General features: G+C 35.9%; 1 protein-coding gene across 2 annotated transcripts in view; it reads left to right on the forward strand.

Annotated features, from left to right (window-relative positions):
- LOC140165601 (pleckstrin homology domain-containing family F member 2-like) overlaps positions 1 to 11,239 on the forward strand; it is a 28,994-nt gene extending 17,755 nt beyond the window's left edge. The window contains exons 4-10 of one of the 2 annotated variants that reach the window (XM_072188885.1): positions 914 to 977; positions 3,766 to 3,891; positions 4,894 to 5,000; positions 5,707 to 5,856; positions 6,389 to 6,504; positions 7,059 to 7,822; positions 8,017 to 11,239. In XM_072188885.1, the coding sequence (XP_072044986.1) occupies positions 914 to 977; positions 3,766 to 3,891; positions 4,894 to 5,000; positions 5,707 to 5,844 (435 nt within the window). In that variant the 3' untranslated portion in view covers positions 5,845 to 5,856; positions 6,389 to 6,504; positions 7,059 to 7,822; positions 8,017 to 11,239. Of the gene's footprint in view, positions 1 to 913; positions 978 to 3,765; positions 3,892 to 4,893; positions 5,001 to 5,706; positions 5,857 to 6,388; positions 6,505 to 7,058 lie in introns of both variants that reach the window. The other variant, XM_072188884.1, reaches the window with a different exon arrangement.
- Positions 11,240 to 15,867: the final 4,628 nt, after the last annotated feature.

A 15,867-nucleotide genomic window follows, 5' to 3' on the forward strand; every position in this document is an offset into this window, starting at 1 on the left:
AGGCTATCATGTATTGAACCAATCAGAGTTATTAACAAAAAGAAGGTAAGATTCCAACCAGGCCTCTAAGAACTATTTTGATTGGTTACAATGAAGGCTATCATGTATTGAACCAATCAGAGTTATTAACAAAAAGAAGGTAAGATTCCAACCATGCCTCTAAGAACTATTTTGATTGGTTACAATGAGGGCTATCATGTATTGAACCAATCAGAGTTATTAACAAAAAGAAGGTAAGATTCCAACCAGGCCTCTAAGAACTATTTTGATTGGTTACAATGAAGGCTATCATGTATTGAACCAATCAGAGTTATTAACAAAAAGAAATATTCAAAACAGTCCAATTTCAATGTCCATTGTATAAAAGTGGATCAATTAAACCATCATACAGAATATTTCATCTAATGTTGTCCTACATGTACCAAATGGATAGTGTGAAATGAATAACATTTAACATGGATACTAGGGTATAATGTGATAATGGTCATGTGTTATCTCAACAATCACAAAAATATTTTTTAAACAATAGGCCTATAGATGTGTTATTTTGGTTTTGGTCAAAACATTTAAATGTTTAATTGTCGGGTTATATGAAGGTTGTGAAAACATTTTAAAAACATTTTATATGAAGAAACGCTACCAAAACAGCATTTTTAAAATGTTGTCAAATGTTTATGCAACAAATTTCGTCAACAAGTAATAATTATGTTATAATATTTTGCATCAAGTTTTCAAAAATATTTTCTGAATGTTATTAAACGTTTGATACCTTTATAACCAGAGATTTAAACATTTTCTGTAAAACATACAATCACACCACCTCTTTATCAAATGAGCAACAAGATCGAGCAACAAATAATTTTAAACTTTGTGCAGCTTATGCTTGTAATGATTTCAATTGGTTTATTTTCAGTATAATAAACAACATCTACTGCCATTGGAGGATGTCCGATTAAAGCCTGTTGAAGACGATGGTAGTAAGTATAGCAAATATTTAAGATATTCAACCATGATATTCATTGAGGCGGGTGAATGTGAAAACCTTGCTTTTATACATAAGCAGGCAGTACTGGGGAAAATTATTATCATTAAGGGGTGGGGTATGAACCTTTGGACAGTATTTATTGTGGGACATTAGAGCACATCAGGCATATCAAATTGCATTCTGAATATGAAGAATGGATGATATCAAATAATTTTGATTTTTTTTTTTAATTCGCAATGTACTACACATTTTATGGAAAATGATTAAAAATTGATATTTTTGATATTTAACAGTACTCGAAGTAAACTTTATAAATCTGATAATTATACTTCAAGTGTTTGTACATGTAGGTGGGATGAAAAGCCGACGATCAATTGAAAATTTTGACCTTTCGTATTGAAGATATGGATTTTTTCCGCAAAACATCAAAAAAAATTATCAATTGATTGTCGGCTTTTCCTCCCAGCTACATACACTATCATTAGATTTATAAAATTTACTTCGAGGACGGTTATATATCAAAAATGTGAAAAATATCAAATTTTAATAATTTGTCATAAAATTTGTATTATATCGTGAATTTCAAAAATGAAAATTATTTGATATCAGAAAGACATTCTTCAGTATTCAGAATACAATTCGATATGTCTGATGTGCTCTCATGTCCCACAAAAAATACTGTCGAAACGCTCAAAACGCTCATTCCAGATCCCTTAAGAGAAGGAAATTTGCTTTTTTATGAAAATAATGCAAGTGACCTGATCATATCAATCTACCTCACATGGGATGTTACATGGGATGTTATAAAAGGTTGGCCTATACACATGTTTTGTATGGGTATAGCAAGATCTTCTATGTAGGCCAAAAAATTAATCAGCTGCAGTGGGGGGGGGGTCCTAGCATTGCATCAAAGGTTATACATGTACAGGGTTAAATTTCAAAATTGCTCAAATCTTGTTTTAAACCCCACCAGGGCTTTCTTTAAGCATTTTGCTGAAGGGGTATTCAAGTTTTTGTACCCTTTTAATTGTGAATTTTCCTCTAGAGGGGTATAACACATTGCCCACAGGGTAAATGTGACCCATCACATCGAAACAGACCACCTCGCGGCAGAAATGAAAATGGAGATTTAAACACTAGGATAAACTGCTGCTTTTTAGCTTCAAAATGACACCTTACTTGTTAAAATCAGATACAGTAAAATTGTTTTATGAGGCAAAACAAGCACAGAATTCTTTTTATTTTCTTTATATTTTTCCATCTTCTTTCATTGTTATCTGCCAATGAAGCTAGCCGCGAAGTGGTCTGTTTCAATGTGATGGGTCACAAATTGTTTATTTTGGAAGGCTTTTTGTTAACAATGTGTGTCTCAATTTGACTGAATGGTTGGCCCCTCTTTTTCGCCAGGACGCTCAAGAATCTAAAGGGGGGGGTAGAGATCAAAAATGTTTTCTGCAATTTTTTTCAACTACTTGAATAGTAATTAAGGTTGGTCTGAACCCTTGAATTATGGAAACTTTCGGGCCTCATAACTGCTAAATTGTTGGTCTAAAGTATATAAAAAAGTATACATATTTAGAAAGGCAAACATTTGATGTTCATCTGTGAGGTCAAATTTGGGCCAAAATGCTCATTTTTGGCTTCAAATTCCAAAAAACGTTTGATTGATTTTTAAAAACTAGATAAAAATATCTAGGAGCTGTTTTTTTATTTTTTTGAATTTCGACCAACCTTGAGAAATTTGCACCAAAAATTGTCAAAAAATGCTGAATTTTCAAACAATCATAAAAAAACCTGATTTTTACCCAAATTTCAAATATTTTTGGTGAAGTTGGTCACAATTCAAATATATAAAAAAATGGCTCCTAGATATTTTTATCTAGTTTCTAAAAATTAATTTAAAAAGATTTTGGCCCAAGAATTTTTTTGTTACGTTTAACGAAAAGAAGTGGGCCAAAAACCGTTATTTGGGAGAGTTTGGGCCAAAAATGGCATTTTGGCCCAAATTTGACCTCACAGATGAGTTGATCAAGTCTTTGCCATTCTAAATATGTATACTTTTATATACTTTAGACCAACAATTTAGCAGTTATGAGGCCTGAAAGTTTCCATAATTCCAGGGTTCAGACCAACCTTAAGGTCTCAACTATTCCCCTTGAACAATTCATCTTTTTTTTCCAAAATACATGCACAGCAAAATGCACAGCCAGACAAACAGCTGATAATGTTAGGCCAAAAAACTATAATGCTATATGTCTCAAAGCCCATGGCAGTTTCAAAAATGAATGCGGAATGCAGGGTTTATTTTTAAGATTTTTTATTAAAGATTTTTAAAAACTTAATTTTGAATTAAGATGTCATTTTTGAGTGTTCAAAATTACACAGCATTAAATTGTTGTTGATTTACACATTTGAAGTACAAATATCAGTTGTTTTTTACCTGAACAATGAGAATATTGAATCGATCAAATTTTCTTCAAAATATGGCTCAGAATTTCATAGATTTTACAGTAAAAAGTAAAATTTAAAAAAAGGAAAGAAAAAATGAATTTGCTGTTTCAGGTGACATAGACGCGCTAAGAAAAACAAACATGTACAGGGGCTTTGTGACATAGCTTCTTTTTTAGCCTTAGCAGATAATAGATTAGATATCTTAGTGTTTATAGTATGAATATCGGACTACTTTGTGTAAAGATCGTCAAAAACATTTGGTAACATTACTATTCCATTCAAGAAATTTCTGCAAATTGATAAATTTGTGAAACTTTTTTTTAAATCAGACTTGAAGAATGGGTGGCAAATCATCAGCACAACTAAATCCTTCACCGTATATGCTGCCACGGCAACCGAGAAATCAGAATGGATGGCACATATCAATAAATGCATCTCAGATTTACTTGCCAAAAGTAAGTACAGTTCCCATAATGCATTTCTCCCATTTCAATTTTCTGTTCTGGTTTTCTATCTAGTGCAACATGTTTCGATAGAATCGCCTTATAACAAGACGTAGTTTTGGAAATAAGGTGAGCCCTCAGGCCAAAACCCAGTGAAAATTAATGCGGCCAATTGACACACTATACTGTATGTTCGCAGAGCCCATGACAATTATGTCCCCAAAGTAAACAAGATGGACTCAGTGCTGAATTTAACATTATCCTCTCCGGCTACATGTAAACATAACACAAAAAGAAAATGTTGTGATGATTTGATCGACACAGTTGTGTGCAGCATCTACCACATTTGCTACCAAAACCTCTAAATTGACAAAGATTGATACCAGTATATGAAATTTGGTGCATTTGTAAAAGTTGCAAATTAAAAATGGAGCATCCAGAGCTGTAGAGGTGAATTACATATCGATCACATCATGCCCTATCACTCATCAGTAATTTAAATTAACAATTGATTGAACCGGACACTGGATAGTCAACAAGGGCTTATCGTTGGTAAGTGAGCTTGGCCATGCATAGAATTCCAACTGTGTGATCATTTTGATTTGCAACATTGAAAATACAACAAATACATACATTATAGAGCTTGTGGTAGCAAATATTTTCAGATTAAACGCGAATGGCCTGTGAATACTTTTACATACTTCTAACACTGCGTGTACACCAAACAGTAACTACACAGTTTTATAAGGCGCCTTTGCTCGTAACTTGTTCAATAAAACAAAAATCCGAAATATATATTGTGTTACGGTCAAAGTCTTCTAATTTGCTGCCTCATTTGTGAAAATTTAGCAAAAAACAATAGCTCTCTGGCCAGAAAATATGTTGTCATCCAAATTAAAAGTTGCACTTTTTGAGATTATCAATTAAATCATAATAAAATAAATAAAAATATTTAATAGATATAAGTTATAACACATAAAAAAAATTGTTGTTGCTAAAATGACTTGATTTCAGGTGGGAAGACCCCAGCTACCAATCTGAGTCCAGTTTGGATCCCTGATGCTGAGGCTCCTATATGTATGAGTTGTCAGAAGACTAAATTCACACCTATTAATAGAAGGGTAAGTGTGTCCTATATGGGAGGGAGGGAGCAAGGGGACAGATTGCTCACAGATTTCAGTGGTGTAACCAGTGGAGGGGAGGGGTGTTAGAGGTCATATCCAGCTTGGGGCAAACTCCTGGTAATGTGGAAATTTTTCCCATTTGTATGGGTAACAGATATACCAGCAGTGATTTGATTGATTGCTATTTGCTATTCCAGTTGAAATCCATACATCCCCTATGGAAGACATGGCCTTAATCTTCCACACAGGGAGTGTGAATTCCAAATGCGGTTACCTGAATGTGTGACTCTATTTGAAATCTACACCCCTGTGTGGGAGATTAAGGTTGTGTCTTTCGCAGGGGTGTATGGATTTCCACCGCATTAAACCATTGTGATTTGAAAATTTGCGCTGATATCATTGATTGCACTTGGCCAGACAAACCGCACAAGAAGTTTTTGGCCTACAGTCAGAATGGCAAAGGGAACAAGATCATTTGCTCTTCTGATTTTAATTACCAAAATAACCAGTGATTTGTTAGCTGCCATTAGCCATTACTTTTTTACATTTTACAAGTTTTTGGCTGTAATTTACTAATTCCTCCAGTTCAATCACCATGCAGCTTGTTATATAGTTTCCACCACAAAGTCATCCACCTTGCCATTTTGGTTTGACACCTGTGTGAACAAGATTAATAAGTTTATTGTTTTCATTTTAATTTCAGCATCATTGTAGGAAATGTGGCAATGTTGTTTGTGGTGGCTGCTCCGCAAAGAAATACTTGCTGCCTTCACAATCCAACAAAGCTGTCAGAGTTTGCGATGCCTGCTATGATCAATTATCAGCGACTAGGGAAGGCTAGAACCAACTAGAGGTGAGTATGCGATATAGCTAGCAAAGCTCATATGGGGGTCATTTTCAATCTTATCTTGAAAGGAATCCAAGCTAGCTACTGTATTAATCTTTCAAGAAACACCCTGTAGTTAAGTCCAGTAAAGTCTGTAAGTCTTGTTCAGATCATCAGTGATTTTGTCCAGAAAAGTTACACAAGAAGAAGTGAGAAAAGTCCAGATAAATTGCATGAAATTTGACACACCCGACCTGTCAAAGACTGTGTTTCTGTAGGTTTATTGCCACACACTTTTATTACACCATTGTCATCTTGTGGTGCTATTCCAGTTGAATTCATACACCTCCTCAAAACATGATCTTAATCTTTCACACAGGGGGTTGTATATTTCAGATCAAGTCATCCATTCAGGAAAACCCATTTGAAATTTCATGTCATGTCAAGGTCAGTCTTCCATTAGGGGTGTATGGATTTCAACTGGAATAGCCATTTCACAGGACCTTCCCTAAACAGGATCCTTTGTAAAACCAAAAAAAACATGTTTGTTTTTGTATAGACCCTAGCTATGGAACTACAGGCCCAGCAGTGGACCAGGACTCATACAGTGAAAGTGATGAAGACGATGATGAAGAGGAAGAGCATGCTGGTAACAGCCATCCTGATGAAAATGAGGTAATTGGTTAATTACATTATAATCATCTTATCTGAGTAACCGATTAAACTAGAGTTTTTAGATCTATTAGCAATTTTCAGCCCCTTCAGCCCTTCTGACTATTCTTATCCGTATCTCTGATTGGCTCAATACATGATATAGCCTTCTTTGTAACCTATCTAAATAGGTCTTAGAGGTAAATGAGGTAAGGCCAAAAAAAAGGTTTGTCTCAAAGCTCACAAGTGGTTTGAAAACAAACACGAAATGCAATTTTTTTTTCCCTGACTGGGTATTTTTATGATTTTCACCGATTTTTTCCGGAAATTTTTTTTAAAAGAGTTCTCCCATAAGAAAATTGCAACATTGAAAGGTAAAAAATGTTGCATTTGTAGCAGACAAACATCATGCAACAAAATAAAACAAATGGAACGTAGTTACAGGCCCCAATATGTGAGCAGAAATTTGATTTGTTAAATCTGATATCTTAAGATCAATGTTCTAAATGTATTTGCACCCACCATCCAACCATGTATTGCAATGTTCTCATATTGTTTGTTCTATTTGATACTTTCAGCATCCAACGTTTTATGAGGAGAATTATTCATAGACCACAACTCACTACATCACGCTATAAATCACTGTGTTATTTGTTTTTCTATGAATAGTTTTATGAGGAGAACTATTCATAGAAGGAAAAAATATTTGCAGTGATTTATAGTGCACTAAGCGCAGGAATAAATCCACAAGCTTCAGCACACCTCACAGGAATTCGCAGACCACTGTCGCCCAAGATATACCAAATAAACCATTTAGTAACAATCAGGGACTTGCAGCAAGAAGCACACACCCTAATGATACCACAATAAACCATCACAGCCAGGATCCTAGACCACACCAACTCACTACATCTAAATATAGAATTGGACATCAGTTACAGCAGTTCACATGAAAGGATCCAATCACATCTGTAATAGTGGTTACAGTCCCTAGTTGTGCTATAGACTAAATCCATCAGACGTCTACACTGCACATGTATTTGTGTTATGCTTGTAGTGTCAACTGAAAAACTTGCCGCTCGTAATTGTGTTGAAATCATGAAAATATTCTCATGTGACTTTGTTTGTGCGCCATAGTGTTACTGCCTATTGGCGCCTGTTGTGACAAGATTGCACTCTTAAAATATGTGTTCAATAACAAATGCGGTCACAAGGTCAATTTGAACAAAACTGTGCAGTCTTAATGCAAACACAATCTGGTTGCAAAGTCTGACATTTTTTTAACACATAAGTTTCTCAGTCATCAACCCAGAAAGTTGACGAATGAGGGCGACAGTCTAAGGTGTGCTATAGTTTGTATACCTTCCTCGAGTTAGTGAAGTAAATCAAATTTCGAGGTTTTCTCAAAAATTGTTAATTTTTGCAGAAACCTGAATATGCTAGTTGAATCATCATTTCCTTTCTGAAAATGTATACATTTATATACTTCTCATTACATTTAGAGAAAACAATATCTAAAATACTGACTCGAGGAAGGTATGCAGACTATATCCCAGGGACTATATGCAGGTTCACTCCCAATTACAAATTTGGAAGAACTGCATTGATTATTATCCTGAGAAGATTGCTGAAATCATAATGTTAGAATGTAAATTTTGTCAAAAGAACCCAGATTATGTTTTGTTATATCATATGACACGTGACTATTAGAGGCGGGTGATAATGAACACTTTCCTATTTTGCATTCTGAAAATGGAGGAGGCTAATAGAAAGGTGATAACATTTTATAAATAGAAATCATGGTCCAGATGTATCCCAATTCTCCCCAAAATGATTCCAATTGTAAACATGCAACCATGTGGGATGACCAACCCATGCATTACAAAATACTTGGCATGTATGTTGTCCAAGCAATACCGCACTGGGCTTTTCCCAAAGCCCTTATGGTAGACATAAGCTCAATCTTCCACACAGGGGGTGCATATTTTAAATTAAGTCACCCATTCAGGTAAACTCATTTGAAATTCATACTCCCTGTGTGGTAGATTATGTCTTCCATATAAGGAGTGTATGGATTTCAACTGGAATAGCCCAGTCACCATACAAACCTAACCCTACACACACATACAGTGTACCTCCATAGACCTGTGGTACACAATAATTAGTAAACCATTTGTCGTTTATCAATATTTTATCATTCATTCATTCAAACTTTATTGAAATTCAGACCATGTACTAGTGGTGGTGTTCCTGTAAAACGATTCTAAAATATGATATCAGCCCCGACATCTATTATCCTCCTCTGTTTCAATGCAAAAGTCAACTGATATTTAGTATTATATCACTCATTTCTAAGGAAAGTGCTTCTTCAAACTGTATAAGATAAGCTACTCTTGGCATTATTATGTTATGTATTTGCTTAAAAAGTGACCTTTTTCAGAGTCTTGGTTAGCAGCGATGTAGCTTGCGACACCATCATGGCATCTTCATTCAGGGTAGTATTTACAATCTTCTAGTCAGCAGATCATTGTAAATGGCGGGGCAGGTCGTATGTGACGTCCCTGTTACTAAGCTACGTCGCTGGGTCGCTGCTAACCAAGACTCTGCAAAAAGTAACTGTTTAAACAGTCTAATATCAGTTTACCCACTGCAATGTTACATATGTTAAATTCATGTATCACTCAGTGCATTTATCTCTGTATATTAAGACAATTACGGCAATTATGCCGTAAAGTTGTCTTTTTTCCTCATTTACAATGTGCTGATTTTAAAATTGTTGTCAGGTATCAATCACAGAAGATATCTTACACTTCCCACAATGCATTTCTTCCATTTCAATTTTCTGTACTGATTTGCTATCAAGTGCAACATGGATCGATAGTGACAAGAAGTTATGTACCTCAATGAACAGAGCACATCCAGATCTTGTAAAATGTGTTTATTTCTTGACTATCAACACTTGTTTAGCCAGTCTATACTGTACAAATTAATAGGAGTGTCATTTGATTTGGTGATGAGGTGATACATCATGTTGCTAAGGATTCTGGGAAGGATAAGATATCTACTCTGGGTTTCAATGTGCTTTAATGTTTGTAACCTATTATTTCTAACTCAAAACTGGGCCATATAATTGGCAGGGGCAGATTGCTTCCTCAGATTTTTTCCCAAATGAAATCTTGACAGAAATAATGAAATTTTAAGTCAAATCAGTCTCTTTTGGCCCAGCAACAATTGTCCAATTACTGGGCTTTTACTCAGGCTGATAATGACCAAGCTAGTTACATTTGGCTATTCCAGTTGAAATCCATACACCCCCTATGGAAGGCATGACCTTAATCTCCCACAGGGAGTGTTGATTGGAGTCACCATTGAGCCTTGAGGTAATCCTTTTGAAATTCACACTCCCTGTGTGGAAGATTAAGGTTATATCTTTCATAGGGGGTGTGTGGATTTCAACTGAAATAATCCATTTATTTTTGTAGCCCTGTGCTTTAAACAAATATTTTTGCCTCAAAACCTGAACATCATTGAGGCTTGAGTTTTAAGGCTACAAGAGCAGCAAGGTCTTTGACTCTCTTGCTAGAGGTGACCAGATTTCCTTGTAAAGGTAAATGTGCTATTCCAGTTGAACTCCATACACCCCTATGGAAGGCATGACCCTAATCTTCTACTCCGGGGGTTTGAAATTCAAATGAGGATACCTGAATGGGTGACTCCATTTAAAATCTACAGTATTCTACACCCCCTGTGTAACCCCCATTCAGGTAACCCCATTTAAAATTCACACTCCCTGTACAAGACTATGACCTTTAGTCTGTCAAACTTATTAGCAATTTTGTTGCTTTATTTTTTGTTTCCCATTTTATCATTACAATGAAAGAATGTTTTAACATATAAAAATTAAGAAAGCAAGAATATAATGTGATCAATTTTTATATTGTACCATTTGAAATTTGATGATTCTTATGTTAGAAAAGTTTTATTTGTAAATCACAATCTCAAACTCTTATCACATGATTTGGTGTCATACTGCAGCTAACAAAATTCTCCTCCTGTTCATATCAGTCAGTTTTATGGCAAACCCAGAGGAGATACCTTACACTTCCCATAATGCATTTCTCCCATTTCAATTTTCTGTACTAATTTGCTATCTAGTGCAATGTGGGTCGATAATGACAAAAAGTACCTCAGAGAATATCCAGATCTTACAACTTATGTGTATTTCTTGATCATCGACCCATGTTTAGCCAGCAACAAAGGGAACAATGGGAGTGTTATTTGATGAAATGAAGTGATACATTATGTTGTGAAGGATTCTGGGAAGGTTAAGCTATCTTCTCTGTGACCACCCAATTAAGTGGAGACTTGTTTTGGATGTGTTTATATGAAATATGTATTTTCCATATCTATAGTCCCAAGTTATAGTTCAAGTCCTATCATGGAATGCCATTGGTGGAATTTGTTGGTTCTTTTATGTTTTGTTGTATAATATCAACAGTTCAGATAATTCTGTTTAAATACAAGTTGTATGTTGCCTGATGCCCTTGTCATTGTAATCCAGGCCTCGGGGTAGTACATAGGCAGCAGCAGAGTGGAACTAAGTTTGTTCGGCTTCTGATGGGCGAAAATTATTCAGTTTTTGTTACTGCGCGCATCAATAAAGTCCCAACTTATGCTCATGTAAATTCACATAAGCATGCACCAGTCATGCATTATGCAACGTGCAACTAGCATAAGTCATGCGCCCAAGTAACTGCAAGATTCTATATTAATACAAGATGTTATTGAGTCTAATTTTTTTTCACCTATTCGATGTTGTAGTGCACGTTAGTAACCATTGGTTACTGCTCCAAGCCTGGGCTCATACATCTGTTCCAAATTTTGATATGCCATAGGCCTTGTGTTGTGATCATTTGAATCAGTGGTTCGTAACAAAGAAAGCGTGATCCAGTTGACCTAGCAACGGTCATATGCTAAAGTGCACTACGACCATGAATTATAAGCCAAATTAACCCACCAGTAGGGATTACAATTGACAGGTGCATAGTGTGTTAAAATAAGAAGAAACACAATATAGAGTAAAACATATCAATATTATCACTTCATTTATTGTTTATTGTTCATAGAATTGGGTAAATTCCATTGAAATCCATACACCCCCTATGGAAGACATGACCTTAATCTCTCACACACACAGTGTAGATTTCAAATGGGAGTCCCCCATTCAGGTAACCTGATTTGAAATTCACACTCCCTGTGTGGAACATCAAGGTCATGTCTTCCATAGGGGGTGTATGGATTTCAACTGGAATAGCCAATTATATCCTTTTTTTCTCATGTTCTGTTAAACCCGTGTCCTACCATGAAACTTTGATTTTCCAATGATAAGTGACCTATATGTCCATTTGGTATCAGGGTATAGGTATATAGGTCTACTCCAAAGAGATTATACACAAAGAGTACCAACTCTGTCCTGTTTACATGTCGCTCATCGAGGTCAAAATAATGTACCTCTACAATCCAGGAAAAAAATAGTTGGCACACTTGCACTAAACAATGGAAATGTGTGCCCTATCAAAATTGGAGAGGCTAGTGAAACATGAATGCAATATATGTTAAGTACAGACTCCCCCTATATCTCACCCTTCCCCACTCCCCATCTTTCAATGTTGGAGGGTCTCACAGACCTGTTGACAACATGGCTTGGTCCAACATTGAATTGGGGGAGCGGGGGAAGAGATATACCAGTGTGCCAATCTTTTTTTCCTGGATTGTAGATTATATTGCCATGAGTCTGGTAAACCGGTGTACATTTGCTTGTTTGACTTTTCGCAAGTAGTACATTGTATCAATAATGTTCGCTAAGTTCTATAGGAACACACTTTTTTAAAGCACTAGCTTGAAGACTCAAATTATCATTTGACATTGACAGGTTTATGCAGATAAATGCTGGATGGGGGGACACTATTTTGGTCACCATGTATGACAAACCAAGATAGCATATTTACCACAGTGTTACGCACAAGGCAGTTCTGAGCCGGTACTCTATGGGCATCTCTTTGATTTATTTATCAAGTCAGTTCATAATGTCACCATGCTGGTATAACCTCTATTGGGCTATTCCAGTTGAAATTCATACACCCCTATGGAAGACATGACCTTTAATATCTCCCACACAGGGAATGTGAATGGGTGAATCCATTTGAAACCCCACCCCTGTGTGTTAGATTAAGGTCATGTCTTCTACATGGGTTGCATGGATTTTAAGTGGAATAGCCCATTGCATATTGCATCCCATTTACTTGTACCAATTACAAGTAAAATTATTTTTATAGCACTCTCTGGATCAATTCCCCATAATTCTTTGGGATTACCACCCCTCCCCATCACCACCACCACCCATTGGCACCCCATTCACACACACAATCCCCCTCTACTTTAGCAACATAGCCTACCCATGGATAGAATGGCATTGCAAATTATGTGTCTTTATTCCATGACTGCAAATGAGGGTCCAACAACATTATGTATTTGTTAGCATTATTTTGGTTCGATATTATAACAATACATAAAAAATGATTTATGTGTAATAGAAATAATGGGCTAATCCACACTCCGATGTACCTTGGAAGATTATGAAATTATCTTCCACAGTACAAGATTAATTTCATATGGAATTAACACAGTATTTAACTTAATTTGAAACTCACCCACACTCTGGAAGCTTCAACTTTCTCAAAGGGTGTATAAAATTCGAATAGAGCTGCCTATTGTATTCATTCCATTTGAAATTCATACTCCCCCTTAAATGGAATAGCCCAATATGATTTTTTTAGCTGAAATATTTTGTTTGAACCAGATCTTGTTATTCTTCAAGTGATATGTACATAATTCAAGAGTTAATTCAAGAATGTCTTATCTGCAATAGCTACCCTATTTATATTTGACAATTTCTCTATTCTATATTTTACACATATGACACCTGCCAGAAAGATGTTAGCTAGCCAACCATCATTTTGGATGGGCAGTTTGCTCCTGGGACAGGCAAAATTAATGGCTGTGACAAAGTAAGTTCCGTGGACTCGTAACAAGACCATACTAATAAACGAAGGCTATAGCAATAGCTATTTGAACTGACTAAACCCCTGGAAGGGGCAGAGGTCTGGTTTATATTTTCAAGGTCAAATTTTGGACAGGCAGTTTTGTTGAAAATGATGGGTACTTGTCAAATCCTAGCTAAGACCCTAGCTGGCAGCTATTGCAGGTGACACAAGAATTGAATGCAGCCAAGGCATGAAAAAGTGTTTCTATAACATTTGGCCAAAAAGCTATATGCCATTTTCTTCTCTCTAAAGCTATGCGATCATGGTGCATTCCTTTTTAATCAAATTTATTTTATTTTCCATAAAAACAAAATGATTTTTTGTTATTATAGTTTTGTCCTGTTAACTCTTTTGCTACCAAATTTGTAATTTTGTTCTATTATAGTATTCAGCAAGGTCCTTCAGCAGTGTCTGACTGCTCTTTCTGATTATCGCATAAAAAGAACTAGGTCACGCCTTGGTCACACAAAACTATGCAGCTTGATCGGCAAATGAGGTGCCTATGATTGTGATGATGACGTGTTTCAAAAGTAAACAGTGCCATACCAGCAGACCACTGAAGAACCTTGCCGAAAACTATAACTAAAACAAAAAACTCAAAAGTGGCTGATTGCTAAGCAAATATGATTTAACATAGCTATGCCTGCAGGTTTTTAGACCCACTTGGTGTGGGTAGGGTGGTGGATGTTGCACCTACTTATTACTAAGTACGTAATTAATGCTATGTAAGAATGAGAAAGAATATTTCCCCAAATCTGATGACTGGACCAGTGCCACCTTAAGAAATGTCACATTGGGCTATTCTGTTTGAAATCCATACACCCCTTATGGAAGACATGACCATAATCTCCCACACAGGGAGTGTGAATTTCAAATGGAGGACCTGAATGGGGGACTCCGTTTGAAATCTTCACCCCTGTTTGGAAGATTAAGGTCATGTCTTCCACAGGGGGTGTATGAATTTCATCTTGAAGAGCCCATTCTTTTGCTAACACAACTGTATAATCTATAAGAATTTTCTAAACCATTTCTTACAAAAAAATGTGTAATATGTATACATATATATATATTAAAAAGAGAGATCTGCATGAAATGAAACCAAAACATTGTAAAACAAACTTATTCTTGTCTTATTTGAACTGCAGAGACCGTATGGCATGTACGTCAACTATTTTGGGTGTGTCGAGTAAATTTGTGTTACTTAAAGGAGTATTTCGTGATCCTAGCATCCTCTTTTAATGAAATTTTTCAGTAGATATCCACGAAAAAAACCTGTTCCCAAAATTTCAGTTGATTCCGATTTTACGTTCACAAGTTATAGGCCTACATGATTATGTGTATTATACTGCTCCATAGACAATGCGTTGTAATTTCACGATATCTTTGCTGAACGAATTAATCTGCAAGAAATATTTTGTACATAAACATTTATAGCCAGAGGTTATAGAAATCACAACTTTTTTTTGAGAAAAGTGGGGGGGGGGATGAGGCTGTGGATCACGAAATCAAATGCCCTTTTAAGGGCTTGGATAGCAATATTTGCACAGTATTTTTTGTGGGGCCTGAGAGCACATTGGACACAACAAATTGCATTCTGAATACGAGGAATGTCCTGATATCAAATCATTTTGATTTTTTAAAATTTGCGATATAATACAAATTTGTGACAAATTATTAAAAAATTATATTTTTGACATTTTTAACATAATTTGCCATAAAATTTGTATTATATTGTGAATTTAAAAAAAATCAAAATTATTTGATATCAGGACATTCCTCGTATTCAAAATGCAATTTTGTGTATCTAATATGCTCTGACCCCACAAAAATATTGTGCAAAGGTGGGTGACCGACCCTGTAAGTGGAAATTTTGGGCTTTGTAGTTGGAATGTTAGAGGAATAAAAGTGACCTGTCCTCCTGTACCGCCTATATTTTCTGCGATATCTGCCGATACCATAAGAAGGGAACAACAGCGATTCTTGAACAACAAAGCCGAACCCTAGGGCTTGAAAAACCAGGCGACACCCTGGGCAGTGTGACTCATGTGTTGATCGTACCCACCTACTTTCCCTATCATCTTCTGCATCAAACACCAGGATGAGGCTAGACCAATATTATTAGGACTAAGGGGGCTGTCATTTTTTTCTGCAGTGTGGGGCCGGGGGGTGTCCAGGGACATGATCGGGGAGTCAAGATTTTTTGGACCCCTATCTCGGTTTAAAAAATGTCAATTAAAAAGGTCAGGAAATCTGTTTTTGCATGAAGTTTGATCCTTGACTTAGG

Source organism: Amphiura filiformis, chromosome 12, assembly GCF_039555335.1.
Source record: "Amphiura filiformis chromosome 12, Afil_fr2py, whole genome shotgun sequence".
NCBI lineage: Eukaryota > Metazoa > Echinodermata > Ophiuroidea > Amphilepidida > Amphiuridae > Amphiura > Amphiura filiformis.